Source organism: Arvicola amphibius, chromosome 10 (genome assembly GCF_903992535.2).
Source record: "Arvicola amphibius chromosome 10, mArvAmp1.2, whole genome shotgun sequence".
In the NCBI taxonomy this organism is placed as follows: Eukaryota; Metazoa; Chordata; class Mammalia; order Rodentia; family Cricetidae; genus Arvicola; species Arvicola amphibius.
The window spans coordinates 73018982-73039156 of record NC_052056.1 but is presented as its reverse complement, the minus strand read 5'-3'; the positions used below and the strand labels follow the sequence as shown (position 1 = coordinate 73039156).

The 20175-nt window shown below is 45.9% G+C and overlaps 1 protein-coding gene across 9 annotated transcripts in view; it reads right to left on the bottom strand.

Annotated features, from left to right (window-relative positions):
* Positions 1-20175, bottom strand: part of Abcc5 (ATP binding cassette subfamily C member 5) — a 92231-nt gene that overhangs the window by 44215 nt on the left and 27841 nt on the right. For 4 of the 9 annotated variants that reach the window (XM_038344813.2, XM_038344814.2, XM_038344816.2 and 1 more), the window contains 10 exons: positions 19497-19569; positions 17050-17283; positions 16744-16917; positions 16018-16165; positions 14434-14582; positions 13516-13623; positions 9728-10084; positions 5922-5993; positions 331-455; positions 138-210 (listed from right to left, as the gene is read on the bottom strand). In XM_038344813.2, coding sequence (XP_038200741.1) covers positions 138-210; positions 331-455; positions 5922-5993; positions 9728-10084; positions 13516-13623; positions 14434-14582; positions 16018-16165; positions 16744-16917; positions 17050-17283; positions 19497-19569 — 1513 coding nt within the window. Of the gene's footprint in view, positions 1-137; positions 211-330; positions 456-5921; positions 5994-9727; positions 10085-13515; positions 13624-14433; positions 14583-16017; positions 16166-16743; positions 16918-17049; positions 17284-17999; positions 18312-19100; positions 19120-19496; positions 19570-20175 lie in introns of those variants that run through there. The other 5 variants (XM_038344815.2, XM_038344821.1, XM_038344818.1 and 2 more) reach the window with 5 other exon arrangements.

Below are 20175 nucleotides of genomic sequence, written 5' to 3'. Positions count from 1 at the left end.
GAAAGCACAATTCCCTGTGTGGCTCTTTCCTAGGAGACACTCTCCTAGGAAGGGATTCTGCCACGTCCATGCAAAGTCCTCAAAGTTCTTCCTACTAACTGTGCTACGGTGGCCTGTCAGGGGCAGAAGGCTTGTACCTCAGTCAGATCGCTGTTGGGGAGAATAGCCAAGTCAGGCCGCAGGCAGCAGCTATTCAGCACTGAGTTGTATCTGAAGGACACAAAGTGACAGAGCAATCAGGGATGTGGTTACAAAAAGAGCCTGCTGAGGAGGGCTGCCTTCTCTCACACACAGCCAAAGCAAAGATGACAGAAACCAAACATGTCTTACCTTTCTTCATCAAACTCCTTGCCAAAGAGAATGTTGTCTCTCAGAGTGGCATTGAGGATCCAAGCCTGCTGGGCCACATAAGCAAAGGTCCCACTGACTGCAATGCTGCCCTCCAGAAGCGTCATCTAGGGAGACAGACATCATCCAGCGGTGTAAGTCAAAACACTGCCCAAGCTAACACACAGCACTTCACACCAGCCTAAGGTTTGGACCACTTGTAGGATTTTTTGGACATAATTCCAGATCACATATTGCTCTAAAGAAAGCTACAGCAGCAAAGCAAACGTTAGCCTTACTCACATGAGATGGGAGTCTAGCATAACTCACGTGACTGCACACACACCCTGCACTCAGCAGCCCATGGCTCTTTCACACCCTCTACCTGTAAATTCATCTCACTATGAAATCTTCGTTGTCAGCTTGACTGCATCTGGAATAACTAAAACCCAAGCACCTGGGCACACCTGAGAGGGATTTTCTTGACTGGAGCAGTTGCTGTGGGGGAACCCATCCCATGCTGGGCACACAGGCTGGACAGCCCACATGAAAGAAGGACATGGAAGAAAGCAGCTTTGACTTTTTGGCTGCTTGCCCACTCCTGAGGCACTACTTCACTGATATTAGGACCTATTTCTCTGAGATCCTAAAACAGAGAAAACGAGCTGAATCCAGCCTCCTGGACTGAATAACTACCAGATTCCTGGCTTTTCTGTTGGGGACAATCATCGTTGAACTAGTAAAATCTCAGTCTGTAAGCTACTCTGAAAAAACGTGTGTGTGTGTGTGTGTGTGTGTGTGTGTGTGTGTGCGCGCATGTATGTGTGCGTGCATGTCACTATGTTAATGAATAAATCAATCACCAAATGGTACCTGGTTTTCTGTTGTACATACTTGTTTATTCTTTATTGTATATACATTTATTCTATCTGTTCTTCCTAGAGAACCAAAACTAGTACAGACTGTGGTACCATAAATGATTCTAGAAAAAAAAAAAAAACACTGTAAGGATGAATTTTTTTAAGTACATAGAGTGTTGGTTTTGCAATTCGCCAATACCTACAGTTACTGAAGCCTCTCCTAGAAGCAAAAAAGCACTAAAGACCTATGGTGTGAACTACCTGACAAAGTTATCGAGGTAAGTTTGATTACCCTGGTTCACCTACTGTGAGAAAGAAGGAATTTAGTGACTCAACATATAAAGCTTTTAAAATTTGTAGAACAGCTCAGGAAATGATGGTGGTTGGTTGCTTCTAGCATCTCTGGGTAAACTGACAAAGGAAAAGAATAACCTGAATGATAAAATTAACCAACTTCTAGCACTGCAGGAAGCAGTACAAAGGAAAAGAATGAACCCTGAAAGAACTGACTGGTTCCAGATGTGAATAAACAGTCTAAAGGTTTGTAGTGTGCCCTGGAAGAGAACAGGAAGCCACAGAGTTGTGGAAAACCAAATCACAACCCTTATTATAAGAGTGGCTGAATTACAACAAAAATCCAAGTCTCAGCCTTGGAGGCTATCCATGGTTAAAGGGCACTGACTGGTGAGGAATGGGATCCCGTAACTTGGAGATGTGGGAGGGACCCTAACGAGGCTGGGGACTTCGAACACTGTTCAGAAGGACATGTCTCATCTGAAGAAGCAGTATCTCCACCTTCAGCGGAGGATGCGTCCCCACCTCAACCTGCTTTATCGTCCTTCCCATCTCTGCCTTGAGAATTAATCCTACATTATCTGCAGAGTGCCCAGTGACCTTCCCTGAAGGAGATGTCAGGGAAGTGTGGTCCGTGAGGAGGAACACTACACTACCAAAGAGTTTAATGTATTTGTTGTTTCATTCAGCACAAGTCCGGGGGAAATGTGTGGGATAATGGTGGAGAAGGAACATAAAACTGGATCAGGTTGCATTTTTCAATATGGACGGATTGAGGGAGATTCTTGGTTTAACAGAAAGTTTAAAAAGGGCGCCAAAAGTTCATTCACTTGGGTGCCTGAGCATTTGTCAGAAGATGGCCTGCTGAACAGGAGCTAGAGATGCCCGATATCCCTTCACTTACTGTTGATGGAGGATGTGAAGGCTCGGGAAATTGCAATGCTAGAATTTTCCACTGTGTAAAATCTTAATCCTTCACAATGAGAAGGCTCAGAAGACATGCCCAGCACTAATGCTACAAGATACAAAATGTGGGGGGTTTAAGACCAAAGGTCCCCCACTCCTGCCATGGCAGTGCTGGTGACAGGTGACTCTGTCCAAATCTGGCCAGGTAAACAGAAAAATTGTTACTAGATAAACAGTGAACTTCCCTTAAACCATCAGGAACCTTTCTTAATCTGTCCTCCAAGGTCAACATAACTCAGACAAGGTTATCTAGCTCCTGGTTGTGTAAATCAGAACAGCCTGTATCAGCAAAAAAGATGCCCACCCTGCTGTATATAAAATCTGCTTTTCTGGCATTTTGCTCTTCTGTCATCCCCGCCCCCAAGCCTTGGCAGTTTGGTCCCCAGGGAGCGGTCTAATTCAGTGGGCTCACTGCACCCTTGCTTATAGGAGCAGCTGCGCACTTGAAGAACTTTGTCGTCACTGTTTTCCTTGTGGCAACCTTAGGATTTCAGAGGCTGCAGTTCACTGGATGAAATGAACGCAGTGGGATTATTGGGCCCAGGAGTAATGGGGGGGGGGGGGAGCAAGCCACCTGGCAACACTGAATCGCCAGAGGTAAGGTGATTGTAGTTCTTATACTGGCAGCCCAAGCAAAGTGATGGGCATAAGAAATAGCCTGACCTATGACAGGCAGCACAGGCTAAGTGATTTTTTATGGTGGCACGATTCTTGTGGATTCTTAGTCTCCACGAAAGAAATAGATAAAAAAAAAAGTTTATCATGTTTTTGTTTGATCTGTATAAGCAGAAAATTCCCAAACAAATTAAGCCCACATTTGATCATAGCAATAGGGAATCGTAATCTTAGTCTACAAACCAATTTCCAGATTTGAGCCTGTTTGCAAACCCAGAAGCCTGAGAATGAAGAACAGCCAGGTCCTTGATTGGTCCTCAAGCTCCCTTAAGGAAGAACCCTGATAAAATATCTAAGAGTTTTACTGTTAAACTTTCCCCCATCCTTCCCCAGAAGGACCTATGACCTTTTACAGGGCAAACCATACACTGGGAGAAAGGAAACAGTAAGACTTTCAGGTGTTAAGAATGTGCTAGTGCATGTATATATCTACATTAAATGGTACTTGTGTTTTATTGCTTCACCATGTAATGTAACCTGGACTGAAATAGTATCGGCAGTTACTACACTATGCTCCGAGACACCAAAAGACCAAGCATTCCTCAAAGGATATTGCCACCTAGTTTAAAATAAACAGTTTAAAATATGACCAAGTCGTTGTGTTTTCTGTGGAAAGTAAGCGTGACATAAGGAGGTGTGACTGTGTCAAGTTGACAAGGGGTGGACTTACGATGGGTAATCTTGTTTTTCAGCTTGACTACATTGGAAGCAACCAAAACCCAAGCATCTAGGAGGGATTCTTGACTGGATCATTTGATGTGGAGAAACTCTAAATCTGAATCATCTGAGGGCTGGAGACCCACCCTAGATCTGGCTTCCAACTTCTGGTGGTAGCACATGGAAAAGGACATGGAACAAGGAAGCTTTTACTTTTTGCCTGCTTGCCCTCACTGTTGGCAAGTTCATTTATCCTACTGCTGAGGCATTACTTTGCTGGTATTAAAACCTGTTTCAGGATTCAAATGTAGACTGAAGACCACTGAGACATCCAGCCTGGTGGAATGAACAAGTAATGGATTCTGACACTTCCACTGGGAGACAGCCACTGTTGGACTAGCCAGAAGGAACACAGCCTGTAAGTCATTCTAATAAATACATACATATATATTATTAATATATATACATATATATCCATTCTATCAGTTCAGTTCCTCTAGAGAACCCTGACTAATAAAACAAGCAAGAAGGCCCTTTTTTGAAGTTCTCTGTGGAGGTTGCCATAAACATTTACAGCTAGAGCCACCTGAAGGGGAAGGTGGCCAACTTATCTACCTGACTCATTCAAGATGTTGCCTAGACCAGCTCTTTCTGTGAAGTGAGGAACAGAGAGGAAAGAGAATTCGAGGTTAGATAGCAATCGATGTGAACAGCATTCAAATAATGATTAGGAATCTTCCTCCCAACACGAAGAGGCTACACGACGAGCCATGGCTTTGATGTGTTTTCCATCACAGCCTGATATGAACTGATCCAGCAGTTTTGCCAGGGTTCCTTTGACACCAACAGCAGACTTCTGTTCTGAGCTGAGGATGCTAAAGCTGTGAAGCAAGCCTCATTAAGCAGTGCATGGAGTGCTTGACAAATAAGCCTGTCCGGGTGAACACCATCGCATGCAGTGTGTGCAAGCAGGCTTACCTGTCTACAGACTGACAAGCAATCTGCTATGTACAAACGTGTTCACAAGTCTACCTCTCCTGGCTGCTGGTAGCAACACTGTCCACTAAGAGCTACACTCTAAAGAAAGGGCAGGGAGAGGGAATGACCAGCACTGCCATCCTCCATGTCAGACAGGCTGCCAGGGTTTGATCCACAAAAGCTAAAACCCACTTGGTTTAAGCTTAACCACCAGCATCTAGTGTTTGTAGCGTTAAGTAGCACTTTGAAAATGACCTGTCCTACTCCCATGAGTCCCAGCGTCATCACAGGTCCTCACAGGTCCTCAAATCCGGCTGATTATGAGAAAATACCTAACAGGCTTTTACTTTTTACGAAGACCCACAGCCAGGCCAAGGACGGGAATGTATAAATAATAAAGCAGAACACAGTCCTGTGCTCAAGGAGGACCACAGCACACCATGATGGCTGGTACCAAATAAGACAAGAAAACTGTCCCCAATATAGAGGTCTCACTGTCCTAACACAGGTGAGTTTCAGAAGGCCTCACCTGTCAGGAGGTAGCAAAAACCGCACACCTATCCTCATCTGCATCTAAGTAAGCTGGTTAATCCTCGTTTAAAGGCATGCAGGTACCTGATTTTCTCTGATAACTGGGTTCCATGCACTCAGAGATCTGCGCTCACCCTTCCTCCCTCCCTCACAGTTCGGAAAGTGTCTGAGAGGCCCCTATACTCTTCACTCGATGTCTCCTGATGTGCTTGTGTATCCAGATGACTGAGCCTCTCTCTGGAAATGAACTCCCTGAAGGAATAACCACCGTGGACTTTAGGCTGAGGGTCAAGTGACTGTGCTTCTGAATCCAACTGTGGCGGCTCCCTTAATCACTCTGCTGCGGCGGGCAGTGTGTGGTCATCTCTCTCTCTGCTACTTCCTGACTAAGAAAAGGCACCAGGAACAAATGATGCCAGTGGAGCATCTATTTGCCACCCATCGGGTATTTATTGTACCCCTTGCAGACACAAGGCTGATAAAAGCTGATCAATTAAGAGGCATGGCATAGACCACTGTCCCTTTGTTCCCACCTCTACTGACTCTTCAATAGTTGAGTTGTTTTCTTAGACATCTGCTAAGCAGAGCCTGAGAAAGAAGCAGGCAAGACGAGGGAAATAAGAAAAATCTTACCTGGCCTAAGATAGCTGAAATGAGAGATGTTTTTCCACTTCCCACGCTGCCGCAGATTCCAACCAGCTTGCCCTGGACAAAGCACACAGAGAAAAGAAGGACATCAAACTACCAGCCACTCCTCCTATGAACTTCCAGGGAAGGTTAATTCTATACACATCATGGTACACCACAGGCACTTTGAGAAAGCCAGCCTCGTGCCTACGTTTAGCCAAAGTTTTGGGTTTTTTATTTTTATTTTTTTATTTTTGTTTTCCCAAGGCAGGACACTTTAAAATTGTTTTATTGTAATCTTTCTCCAGAATTTATTTTCAGTAAGAACTACATGTATTATATCCCATTAAAATATAATTTTTATCCATTGTTTTACTATTTTGTTTGTTGTTTTGTTTTTTTCAAGGCAGGGTCTCTCTATATAGTCCTGGCTGCCCTAGAACTCGCTCTGTAGACCAGGCTGGCCTCAAACTCACAAAGATCCGCCTGCCTCTGCCTCCTGAGCGCTAGAGCTACAGGCATACACCACCATACCTGGCTCAAAATATATTTTTATACATCAAGTTTTTCTGTAAAATATTTTTCAAAACATGAGGAATATCTACACGATCAATACCCCAGAAAAGTAGAACACAAAGTCTGTGAGTTTCTAAGTAGACATCCTTTAGTGTCCTCAGACAACCAATGACAAGACCCCAGCCTGGAGATGCCCAAGGTCTGTGTGTCTATATGCCACGTGTGTCTATATACAATGTGCGTGTCTACATGCCACGTGCGTGTTTATATGCCACGTGTGTGTCTATATGCCACGTGTGTCTATATGCCACATGTGTGTCTATAGGCATATGGCTTGCACACACTCTCCTAGCAACTTTAAATCACCCCCAGGTTACATATAACATATATAATACAATGGGAACAGTTGCCATAAATTGTTTAAGAACAAGAAAAAGAATTGTTGTGCTCATACAGCTGTTTCCCAAATATTTCTAACTGTGGTTGGTTTGGATGTACAGATTTGCAACCAATAGGTATAGAGAGCTAACTGTCTAAGAAGGTAAGATAATAAGTCCCCAATCAGTAATGTTCTAAGTTTTCAAAGACCATTGACTTTTAAATGTCTTTTTATTTTTATCTTATATGTATGTGCATTTTGCCTTCATGTATGTCTTTATACCACTTGTGTGCAGAGACCAGGAGAGGATGTCAGATTCCCTGGAACTGGAATTACACTCAGTTGTGAGCCACCTGGCTTTGCTGGGCATTGAACCAGGTCCTCTGGAAGACCAGCCAGTGCTCTTAACCACTGAAGTATCTCTATAGCCCTGGCTGTCCTGGAATTCACTCTGTAGACCAGGCTGGCCTCAAACTCAGAAAGATCCACCTGCTTCTGCCTCCATAGTGCTGGGATTAAAGGCACCACCATTGCATGCTCAACAGCTGACTTTTAAAGAGAGCTACTTGTTTGATAGTCCTGTGTGATGGTGATCAAGGCCCCAGGAGTGGGAGGCAGGGTAGGGCAGTATGTGACTAGAATTCCAACTCTACCCACATCTGCTAATTGTGTGTCCCAATGTTCCAGAGCACCTCTGTGTCTCTGTCTCCCTCACTGGGCTCTGAGCACCAGAGGAAGGTTAGTTAGTCACTGAATCAAGTATTACGTTACAGAACAGAAGAGTAAATTTCAGTTGAATATGAGAAGTCATTACTTAAAAGAGCTGACCAGTGAGTGATACAGTGGGACTGCCCCGACAATCAGGAACAGTTATCAGATAAGACGCTTTCTGCTAGGAGTGAAATGGAAACCGACAATGAGCTGCAAGTGATGGACTGCACTGATGGTTTCAGGTGACCATCAAGGACTGTCTTGCTAAGAGCAGAAAGCTTTCTGCTGTCTCCTTAGAGTCCCTTTGGGTCTGCCCAAGGCACCACTCGTCTCCCCCGATGCTGCTGTACCCTGCTTCAGAGCCTCCTTCCAGCACAGGAAATGAGCATTTCTTACCACCTCTGTCTCCATCACCTTTGCCTACAGACTCTCGCCCGTCTCCTGCACTAGAGGAGCAGCCCTTAGGCCTCTCCCCATTTCCTCCCTTGTCTCTTTCACATTCTTCTGAACCCAGCAGGTCTTGTGTAAGTCCTTTGCAAATGCTCCACCACCCTTCCTCCTCCGCAGATGAAGCCAGAGTGTCATGGGAGACTCAGCCCCACCGCTCTTCATCTTCAGGACCTGCTGTCATCTTCCACACTCCCTGTGCTTCAGCAACCAGCACACTCCCCATGGCAGCCTCTACACTTCTGTCATGCCCACCCCATCACCTTTTTAGACAGGGTGTCACAATGTATCAGGCTGGCCTCAAACTCATAGTGATTCCACCTCAGTGTCAGGAGCTGGGACTACTGACGTGTATCACCCGGCCTGGCTAAAACATTCTTCAGACAGAGCCTCTCCTTAGAAAACAATTGGAAATGCGAGCACAAGAGTCACTGTCCCAGCTCCTTTGTCCTTTGCATAATCCTCATCACAGCCTGACACAGAACGTTCCACTTGCTTCTTTGTGTCTGTCCACTAGAATGCAGATGCCAAAGAGGAGCTGCGACTGCGTAGGTTTTGCTGCTGGACTCTCAACCCTCTAACAGTACTTGGTGTAAAGTTGGCACCGGGCGCAGGTGGCGCACGCCTTTAATCCCAGCACTCAAGAGGCTGAGGCAGGCGGATCTCAGAGAGTTCGAGTCCAGCCTGGTCTACAGAGTGAGTTCCAGGACAGGCTCCAAAGCTACACAGAGAAACCCTGTCTTGAAAAACAACAACAAAACCAACCAACCAAACAAACAAACAAAAAAAGCTACTGAATGAATGTCCATCTAGGGCCCCTAGATGCAACCATAGTCTAAATCTTAATTAAGCCCTCAACCTGAAATCTCTGTTCCAGCCATGCTTTTAGAGTCCAGGGCTGTATTAGCTGAGCAAGCTATGGTAGATACCCAAATCATCTTTCACTTATATTTAAAAACCAATCACAATATCGTTGTTAAGAGCAACACTGAGGGGGCTAGAGATGTGGCTCAGTGGTTAGGAGCACATGCAGCTTTCCTGAGGACCTGAGTTCAGTCCCCAGCACCCACATCACTTGGCTCACGACCTCTTGTAACCCCAGCTACAGGGAACCTTCACCGTCTTCTGGCCTCCAATGGCTCCTTCATTTATGTATACACACCTACAGATGGACATGTAAAATTATAAAAAGAAAAAAGGCAGCACTGAGAATACCCTTTTTATGCCAAGCTCTCTGTGATGTACAACCTGGTGGTAATAAGGATCCCACACAGTTACAGCACTGGCTGTAATGAGAACAGCTTACATAGAGCAGCCAGAAGATAGCACAGAGCAGGGGCTTGGAAGAGCCATGTGAGGCTTCATCTCTGCATTAGTAAAACGAGCATCTCAGGAGCTCATCAGTTATTAATCCTGTTGCTCATTATCTACTCTTGATGCAAAACCACTCACAGCCCGAGTACTCTGCATAAAGGGAAGGTCCTGCAGAGTGGGGGAATGCAGGAGACAGTGGGAGCGGGGTACAAGCAGGGAGGGTCCTGCAGAGTGGGGTGACGCAGGAGACAGTGGGAGCAGGTTACAAGCAGGGAGGGTCCTGCAGAGTGGGGTGACACAGGAGACAGTGGGAGTGGGTTACAAGCAGGGAGGGTCCTGCAGAGTGGGGTGATGCAGGAGACAGTGGAACGGGGTACAATCAGGGAGGGTCCTGCAGAGTGGGGTGACGCAGGAGACAGTGGGGAGATACAAGCATGGCTCTCACCTCTTCAACTTCCAGGTCGATGCTGTAGAGCGTCCTCTGCAGGCGCGGGCTCCCTGCATGGATTTGCTTGCCTTCTTCTTCTTCCGGACTGGGCCGCTCATCACTATCCAGAAGGAGGTGTCCTTTCTGCTCTGCCAGCACCGCCTGGTGCTCAGTGTGCTGCAGCTGCCTCGACTTCTCTTTCTTGCCCCTGGTAGCCCTCTTGTCTTTTTTCATTTTGGGGGTCAGCTTGGGCGAGTTCTGAATACTGGAGTGGGAGGAGTCCCATGCCAAGGTGGCATTTTTCATCTCTATCTTGATGTGAGGACTGGCCGGTTTGTCCGTTATCATGTGAACCTCTTCCATTAGAAACAAACTCTGATAGGAGTTGTGAGAGAGGTGCAAAGGTGAGTCACTGGATCAAGACCAGGGAGACAAGCTTATGGCGTACACTCACGTAGCAAAACACATCAGGCTATACAGTGGAAGGAAGCTGAAGAGCAAAAGGTAGCTCATTAGTGTGGCCTCACCTCAGGACTGACACGGGGTCTCAGGGCTTCGTCCACTGACCTAACCCCCTAGGCGAAGTTACACACTAAGGTACCCCTGCTTCTTCTGCTGGCCTAATGTGGACCAAAGGACGCTTAATAACGGATGGGGATGTGGAGTCCCTCGGATGATCACTTGTAGGTTCCTGAGTAATGGCTGGGAAACCCAAGGGGTTTCTGACCCTGTACACAGACCGTCACCATGCATTGCCCTTCCAGACCACTTCTGCAGCGCAAATGCCTGCCCACTGCCCTCATCCATGGCCTGGCACCTATTGAGAGAGGCTGAACTGAGACGGGCACCAGCCTAATTGCTGAGAACCTAAGCTGAGAGCCTGCATGGAAGAGAAGGTACCTCCCTGAGAACGGCTTCATGGGAGGAGTTTAAGAGTCTTCTCGCCGCTCCTACTGAGTTATTTCAGAGGGAGGAAATGGAACATCAGACAAGGAAGCACGGCCGAAGTTAGAGCTGAGATTCTGATTCTGGTTATACTCAGACCCCTCTTAAACCAGGAATTTTTACAGCGCACCATCACAGAGGGATTTTCAGAATGTTGTTTTTTAAAATTTAACTTAAAACACTATAAAATCTTTAGAGAAAGATGGCTTGCAGGATGAGGACTCTGCTTAATCACTAAATACCCCAACTTAAAGTTCGCAAGCACTATGTATGTAATGGAGTGTGTCATTTTCCCTTTCTCCTGGATCCCAGAATCTGCTTTCAAGAAGGGTTAAGCAAGGGTCTCACTGAACTGAACAAGGACAGCAACAGACATGATAACACAGACGGGGGTGGGGAGACCACAAGGCCTCACCCCTACACAAAGAACTATAGGTAGCTAAGGAATTCTAAAGAGTCGAGACATAGTCCTTCTCAGGAAAGAGCACACTAACTGGTTATCCAATACCAAATGGCCAGCTCTGAAAACACACATAAGTAACATTATACAGACTGAGCAGGTTGTATTTATTTATATATTTAGGAATATATATATATATATATATATATACATATATATGCATACACATACAGACAGACATATATGTATATGACATATATGACAACACTGAAAATAACAGGCCATAAATTTGAAAGAGAGCAACAAAAGATATATGTGAGGGTTTGGAGGAAGGGAAGGAATGGGGAAATTAACTATAATTTCAAAAATAAAAGAAATAATTAAAAATAAATACATCTTAAAGGGAAAAAGGAAGGGTCTCATGTAGCTGCAGCTGGCTCAAGCTCCCTAAGCACCTGAGGATGACCCTAGTCCCTGACCCTCCTGCCGCCACGGCTGGGATCGCAGTCTCTCACCCTGTAAACCTCCATGTGTCCTAACTATCCCAACTGCCAAATTCCCACATTGCCCAGAGAACCTTCACTGTAGCTAGAGCTTAGAGGACAGCCCACCTGTGAAGAGCTATGGAATTCGCATATCCAGAGCCTTCTAAACACGGGCTGGGGATGACATCAACTATCCTGACACCTTCAAAGAACAAACCCACATGTGGATAAATGTCCTCCGTTTCCTTCCCTAACATGTCATTAGAAGGATGAAGACGCCTCACTAACGATTAGGAGAAATGCTGGTGCCTGTTAGCGTACACAGCTTTCCCGGTCCTTCCACCTGCTTCCCACAGCGCTGACACGCTGAGTCAGACACTCAGCTGAGATGTATACCTGCCAGGACAGCAGTCTCAGACACAGACACTGCCAGCGCCACTTTCCATGAGGATGCAGACCACTGTCACCACTTCTGAGCCCCTCAGTGGGACGTCCACTGGTCCCTGAGGCAGCTGGGAAGCTGAGGCAGCAGAACTGTGAGCGAGCAGCCAGCCTGTCCCAAAACAAGGCCCTCTACAAACCAAGGGGAAAGCTGCTCACTTTCACTCATCAGGAAACTCGGGTGTCAGTGTGGAGGAGCGGGAGTGCTCACGAAGCTGCCAGATACCATACCACACACTGTTACACTCGGATTTCAGCCACACAAAAACTCCTTTTCCAGTGTAAATATGCCTGTGCCACCGGCAATACATGCTTTCACTTAAGAGGAAAAACTTCAAAAACTAGGGGGTCACGAAACTACTTTTTGTTTTTATTTTTTTATCCAAAACTTGACAAAACCCATCCACTACCAAGGATACAGAAGCAACAGGGACCTTTGGTCAGAATATTCGCTTTCTTCCATGACTGGATACTGTGGCTTCAGAGGATCAAAGCTCTGACTGACACTAAACTGACCTAATGTGACTTCAGCTCCGGTTTGAGCAGCCAGGAGGGGAGAGGAATACAAGACAGGGGTACACTCAGGAGGAACGGTTTTCTCATGCAAGTCACCTGGTTAACTGTAGAAGGCAACAATGGAGATAATTCCAACAACTGCTCTCCACCTTCACCGGGACACCCCGTCCCTCCCCAGCCTCTTAAGGTAGTGACGTCATCCTTCCACCCTCTACAGGGACACCCGTCCCTCCCCAGCCTCTTTCATCCTTCAATCCTTGGACTTCACTCTCCACATCACCAGAGTTGCTCCTAAATTCACCTCGCTGGCCAAGGGCGATAGATCATCGGGAGTGAGGCCTGTCGGTAAATTCTAGCTCACACAGTGCTTCTCCTTGTTTAGTAGTAAGTGTTAACCACTTTCAAATCAATGCCTACTTCCCTCCGCCCTCCCAGCAGCTCTGTCTTGTGTTACGCAGTTGCATTATTTGGAAGGTACAAAGAACACAAAAAGTCTGGTCAACTAACCACGCAAGGAAGAGAGCTGATACTTACTTAACTGTACTTCTCAACATGATCTAGCTTTATGACTATTTCCATGTCACTGCATTCCCTGCCTCATGTAGTGGCAATCACTGGGTAGGAAAAAGAAATATCAAAAGGACTCAGCATAGCGACCAATCGAAGTGGCAGCAGGAATGAGGAAGGGGGTGGGGGAATCCGACAGCCACCTGGCTGTGCTGGTCTATGGTTAAGCCACTTAAAGGCTGAGTAAATGACAATATATGTCCATGTTGGGCCTGGCAGAAGAGTTCCCTCTGGAAAAGGGAGCACCGCCTAGAACCAGGCCAATCAGGAGAGATAAAAATGCATTCATTTTAAAAGGCATTACTATCATCCCTTAATTCAGTTGTCTCTACCAGCTCCTAGGGCAAACCAAGGTCAAATGCAGCTGGCCTACGCGGTCTCTTGGAATACAGGATGCAGTGAGCTGTGCTGAGGATAGTTCCTGATACAGAAAAGGGACAGGAACCACTTACCTTAAATCTGTCAACAGCAACTGATGCTTCAGAGAGAGACTTCACAGAGAATGGTGTGACTTTTAAAGCAAAAGTCATGGAATTGAAGACAGTCACCACTGTGAAGGCCTTAAAACACAAAAAGAGGTGAGAGCGAGCCTCGTGAGGTTATACACTAGACAAGGCGGCACCAGTCTCCTTTCGGGAGGCAGCAAGGCTGGAACTATCAAATGTTAGCACAAATGGTTACACTAAAATAACCTGTTTTGTGTGTAGGAATGTCCATATGTATCACGGTGCATGTACGTCACAGCACATGTGTGTCACAGTGCATGTGTGAAGGTCAGAGAACAACTTACAGGAGTTGCTTCTCTCCTTCCCCCATGTGGGTCCAAGTGACTGGACTGGGTCATTAGACTTGGTGGCAGGTGCCTACACCCACTGAGCTATCTAGGCAGCCTCAATTACATATTTTAAAGTTTTATTTTTTAATTGATGTGTATACATATATGAATTATGTGAACATGAAAAGGGTGTCCTTAGAACCAAGAGGTGTCAGATCTCCTGGAACTGGAGTCTCAGACGGTTGTAAGCAGCGCAGTGTGGGTGCTAGGAACTGAACTCCAGACCTCTGCAAGAGCAGCACATGCTCTTAACCTCTAATCCAGTTCTCCAGCACACATCTGTATTTTAAAGGCAGGGTTTTTGTTTTATTTTGAATGAGACGTTCATCAAAAATTCTTGAAATACAGGCTCTTCTGTAGTTCCAAAACTGAACCCAAACACAGGCTGACTGAAAATTAGCCACATGATTTCTGTATAAGGGATAGCTCCTTATTCTTCCACTTTTCAACTTAAAGACATGAATAAAAAAGCCACCTAATTCTTGGTAGCAGTCCCGATGCAGTAACAAGAGGATCATACACAGTGTCTCCTCACCTGCGCGGCTGTCAGGTGGAAGCCCAGGCTCATGTGAACAGAGAATGTCACCACGCTGGCGATCACCACCACAATGGGGGCCACTCCAACGGTGATGCTCTGAAAGTACCCTGCTTTTTCCAATATCCGACGCTCTTCCTCTCGGATTTCTATGGAAAAGCAATCCATCCTCAAAGCAAGTCAAAACACACTTTGGGATATTGTTCTCCACCACCAAAGAAGAATCAGATTTCAACTACATTTTTTTTTAAGACAAGGCTTGCTATGGAGCACAGGTTGTTCTGAAATAGAAATTTTCCTTCTGCAGCCCCCCCAAGAGCCATGATGCTAGGACACACAGGTTTTTAAGCAACTCTTCAATTATCTATGATGGAAAAATATCAATTCTTTTCTATCAGTTCTTCAGGTTGGACCTAGGACCACGCGTGTGAGGCAAGCATGGCACAGACCGAACCGTAGGACTATCAGTGCTATCATTACAACTGAGGTGGAAATGGATCAAGTCACAGACGAAATCTAAAACAAAGCCGTTACATCAGCACACTGGTCCACTGCCTCCTGGTTGGCATCGGTCTACTGGGTTTCAATGAACAAACCCTTTACTTCCATTGACACCTGGCAGTTTTCTTTGCTTACCTTCTTACTATTTATTATTTGCTCTGGGATGCTTAACAGCCTTATAAAATCAGAGTCCAGATAAGGTCCTGAAGGTTTAATCAATGTAACCAAACCAGCTGCCTTGGAATCAACAGAATAATTTTTATTCTACTTGAAATGCTACAAACTGTTTATGGCATTAATAGTCAGTTACTATGTCATTTCATATGTCATACATGTTTATTAACAGTCCTTTTTTACTGAAATTAAAGTTTATATATTTATGTTATATAGTTATATAAATATATATTTATATATAAACTTTGATTTCAGTATATATTTATTAAGTACACACACACACACACACACACACACACACTACTCTGAGGTGTCGTTAAACTTCTTCTTAAATGCCACTCTGTCCCTCTCATGTTCAGCCAGTGCCATGCTAGCGACCCTACAGGCTAGTACTAGATACATATTCTAGTTCTGTTCTGAAGGTGAAAATGGGAATGGAGCCTGCACTGAGAACCCTGTAACTGTATCAATCGTTTTAAAAGCTAACAAAACGAGTTCCTAGTAAGTTAACAGAGGGAGGCACAGAGTCCAGGTGTCTTGAAGCCCCAGTCATCCCTCAAGGTCACACACCTCTGGCACCTATGCACCGAGAGGCTTAAGAGCAGGGCTCTTGGCAATCGCCCTGACACTGATTTCTGCAATAGATTCTCAGTCAGGCCAGAAGTCAAGTACTGGGTAAGAGCTGGATTATTACAGCTAGATTGGTATTGAGCATTCTAGCTGGCTTGGGCAAAACTCAGTTTCCCAGGTTCAAACCCCCTAAGTGCTCTTTAGACATAAAAGATTCTATAGGAAGATTCTAGACATCAGCAGTCTACTTTCTAATGTGTTTAGGAAGCAAAGCACATGAATGAGCAGACACGGAATCCAAACTCCTCTACTGTACACACAGGGGATCTTTAAACTCACTTTGAACACTCTGAGAAAACGCCTTGACCCAGGCATACATTTTAATAAATTTAATGTAAGTGAGAACTTCATTCATCTTCTGGACACGGTCATCTGTGGCGGCTACACACTTTCTCCTGAAATATGCAGTAAGCCGCGACACGAACATCTGGAAGGAAAACAGCACCTGGTCAAACAGGCACCTGCTCGGACTGCAGGACCGCTGGGTCTGCTCACAGCAGTCTAAGTCAAGTGGGCATACAATCCTGTGCCGGGGCAAACCAGATTTCAGAGTTGTGCTGCTTTTTAATTAATGGGACTTCCTGGGTTATAAAATATTTAATTCTCTTCTCCTTGGAGGGCAATGAAGGCAGTTAACAATCTGACCCCACAGACAGTGAGTGCCACCGTGGTGGAATCAGGACAGTCACGTCAGCATCAGCTACACATGGGGCAACTCAATCTGATGGCTCCTGCGCTAGAAGGATGCTGGGATCAACTGGAGCCTCTGCCCCACCTCAACGCCCTCTGCTTTCACGCAGCGCCTGCCTTTTATGTGAATGACATCTATTTCCCCTCCAGCCCAAATCCTACCCATGTGAACGCAACACTGCCCAGCACTGGACTTTCCCCACGTGGTACCTTCTTTGAGAAAAGTCCCAAAGGATGTGCTTTCTGTAACTCAGCACAAGCACTTTGTCCCCTGTGAAGAAGCGACCAAGGTGCAGCTGAAAGAGGCTCACTCACCATGGCCGGATAAAAGAGGATAAAAACAGCTGATCCCAGGAAGCCTGTTGGTCCTAGAATGATTACATTATAAATCATGCCCAAGATGGCAACAACAGGTCCTCCGGCCAGCAAGCTGCCCACAGCGGCTGCCTCAAACATCCTCTGCCCATCATTGGAGCAGATATTGATGAGCTGTAAGACACGACAAACAGTGAGGGACCCTGTAGGACACGGGTCACTGTATTCAGAGAAAGGTCAAGGAAAAGAGGAACTCAAACTGAGAGCTTGCTCTGGGAACAAGGCACACACAGGTTCGGAACTCACCTCACCCAGAGACTTTTCTTTAATGTTCTTTAACTTCAGGATCTTCTTGAATGCCATAGTCAGGATAGCCCCCCGCAACCGGACGCCAGTTCGATAGTTCAATGCCCAAGTCAGCGCAAGTGACCAGGAGCGTACAACTTCTGTCAGAAAGAGGCCTAGGACTAACAGCAAGCTGTACTGCAGGTTAGACTCTGTTGCCTGGGTGTACTCCAAGAGGTGTTTCACCATGAAAGCCTATAGGGAGAAACATACACCACTGTCAATGTCCCCCATGGTAACCGCACACAATGCCACAGTGTTATGTTAGGTTAGAAAGAGCAGGCTGCTCCACGGCACAGTGATCAGCGTGTAAGCAAAGAAAAAACTGTGATATTGGACCAAATACTACCGGCAACCTGCCCGCAGGTGCAGGATATAGGGATCATTTGCTGTACTCCTGAAGGGCGCCACCATGACCATTACTCTTTCTAATGTAACATAAACCTGTCCATGAGCTGAAATTAATTCTAGACACATGGTCATCCAAAGGTATATAATGACCTTACTCCAGAATCTTCACACATGGCTACATTTCTTTAAATGAAATCAAGACCTTCCTCTTTCACGCGTGCTTATTTGATAAGAAGGAACAGTGTACCTACAGTTGTACGGGGAAGAGTGAGAAGTGCAAAACATCCCTGAAAACAAACACGGGCAGTTTAATAGGACAGAAGAGAGCAAACAGAGCAGACTAGCAAACTCCAGAGACCCTCCCTCCAGCCCTCCCCACGCCCGCGCCCTCTCAAAAACAAAAACATGTTACCTCAGGTAGCATATGTCTAACACCACCTGCAGGGAGGGAAGACAGCCAGCCCCCAAGAACCACGAGTGCACCTCCAGCTCTACGGGTCCTGCAACGCCGGGGCACACTCACACAGACACACTCAGCAACAGCATTAAATACCAGCATGTGGGAAGCAATGCACTTTTATTGAAAATGATATAGATATATGGATAAAGATACCATCTTTAAAGAGCATCTCACAAACACTGTACAATAGCAGGGGCAGTGGGAACATACAGTGGGAACATACAGAGTCATACAGGGATAGCCATCACACGGGCCGTCTGGCCTCCAAGTTGAAACTGTACACAGTAGAAATATACAACAGAGCCATGTCTGCTTCCAGAGTCTGACGTAGCACATGAGGCTGGCAGCGTTCATCAGATGGGAATCCTGACGCTGCCATCAAGGAGATTCTCTAGCAATAAAGACCTTGCTGCTAAAGAAAGAAGATTAAGGAAAAAAAAGAAACTAAAAATCCCCTAACGAGGTACCCTGCATAAAACTGTAGGCGCTGTTGGCATGCTAAGCTGCAAGGCAACACTCTGCTCCAGAATTCTCAGGCGGTTGGGGCAGGGGTACCGACATCCTTCGGAGTCTTTTCAAGTCCTGCTAGCCAAAACCGATGTTGGCAAAAATCAAACCAAACTATAACAAAATCCAGACCAATGCCCATCTTAAAGGAGAAAAGAAATTAAACCCATGTACCCATCTACTCTGGTTCCTACAGCAAGGAGTGCTGGATGGGTCTCTAAGCTACTAAATGACATAGGGTAGAAGCCAGCTGATCAATCATCCTCAAGTACCTAACACTGAATTCCAGAACCCAGACTCTGGGGTAATTCTTCCTGCCAGTTTTCCTGAAAGTAACTTAATACCAAACTGTCTACTGGATCCCCACAGTTAGGTTCATGTCAAGTCCCAGTAAATAAGCAACCTGATCAAACAGGGGATTTCAGACTCTAAGAACTCCTGTAATCCAATTCTACTCTCCCTCAGAATTTTGAGATTCGCTCTTTGGTCCTCACTGCACAGATTTACTAGCAAGATTGGCTTCTTTTCCAGTATGCATCCAAAATGTAGATTTGGGTCCCAAGGCCAAAGCCCCTCTTCCTCTGGTGAAGCAACTCAGCAGGATGGCCTGCGGCGAAGCACTTTCCCACACACAGCAGCAATGAGGAGGGCTCCAAGGAAGGCCAGCAGATGGTATGGAAGGACTCGGTCCCTCCTATAGCTTTAAGGCGCCCCTTTTCAGCACAGGATAAGCGGTCAGCCCGCCCCAGCAGGGAGGAGAAGGGAAGGTGAGAGACAAAGGCATATTTACACTATGCAGAACTTTCAAAGGGGGAGAGAAAGAGGTAAAGAAATGTCCAACACAGGGTTTTAAAAAGTAATGGCATTTCAAATATGCTTGTATGGGAGAAAAAAAAGCAGGTTTCATGAAAAATCCAAACAAACTCAGTTTTGTTTTGTTTTGCTTTATAAAAATAAATAAATTAATTAATAAATAAATAAAAGAGCCCTAAGTTTATCATTTAAGTCTAAAGCAATTGGAGGGACTGGCAACTGCCAGCACAGCTGTCCTGCTATGGGAAGCATTCCCAGGGAGCAAACGTTACCTTACCTGAGCTCTTGGAGAGATTCTGCCCAGCTTGACTCTCTCATTCTGACCGCAGAATACAGCCATCCTGAAAATTCTAAAGAACAGCTTCTGTCACTGGTCCCACTACAGAGACGCTCCCCCCACGTCCAGTCCTGACAGCATCAAGCGAGCTGTGCCGGAGAGAGGCTGGAGGGTGGGAACTTACCTCTCCCAGGGTTTCTCACTGTCCTTTCCCCCACAAATCCTGGAGCAATTAGCACTGCAGAGGGCAGGCTGCTCTTGGAGGTCTATGGTGGGAGCTAACTCTCTGAACACAAACCCTAGGTGAGGCCCGGCCTTCTATAACCATCTTATTCTAAGAAGGCCCCCAAAACATCTCTGTAAATGTAGTCATCTGGCCCTTACAAAGTCTGGTAGCGTGCTAACTTTATCACGACCCTGACACCCTACTTAGAGGGCTGGTTGCTGGCGCTAAAAGAACCTTGGGCTACTTTTGAGATCAGCATCAACTGAGCACGTTTAACACACACACACAGCCTAGTTCTGTTTCATTTGTTCTGTGCATGGCTACCAAGGCTCAGTGAGACCGAAAAGGATGCTCCATGTTTGGAGCCTATAATTTAGGGTACGATTTTGGTATGAACAGAACAAGCCAATCTGGAAATCATGTTCAAACAGAAAATGTGCAAAAATCTAACAC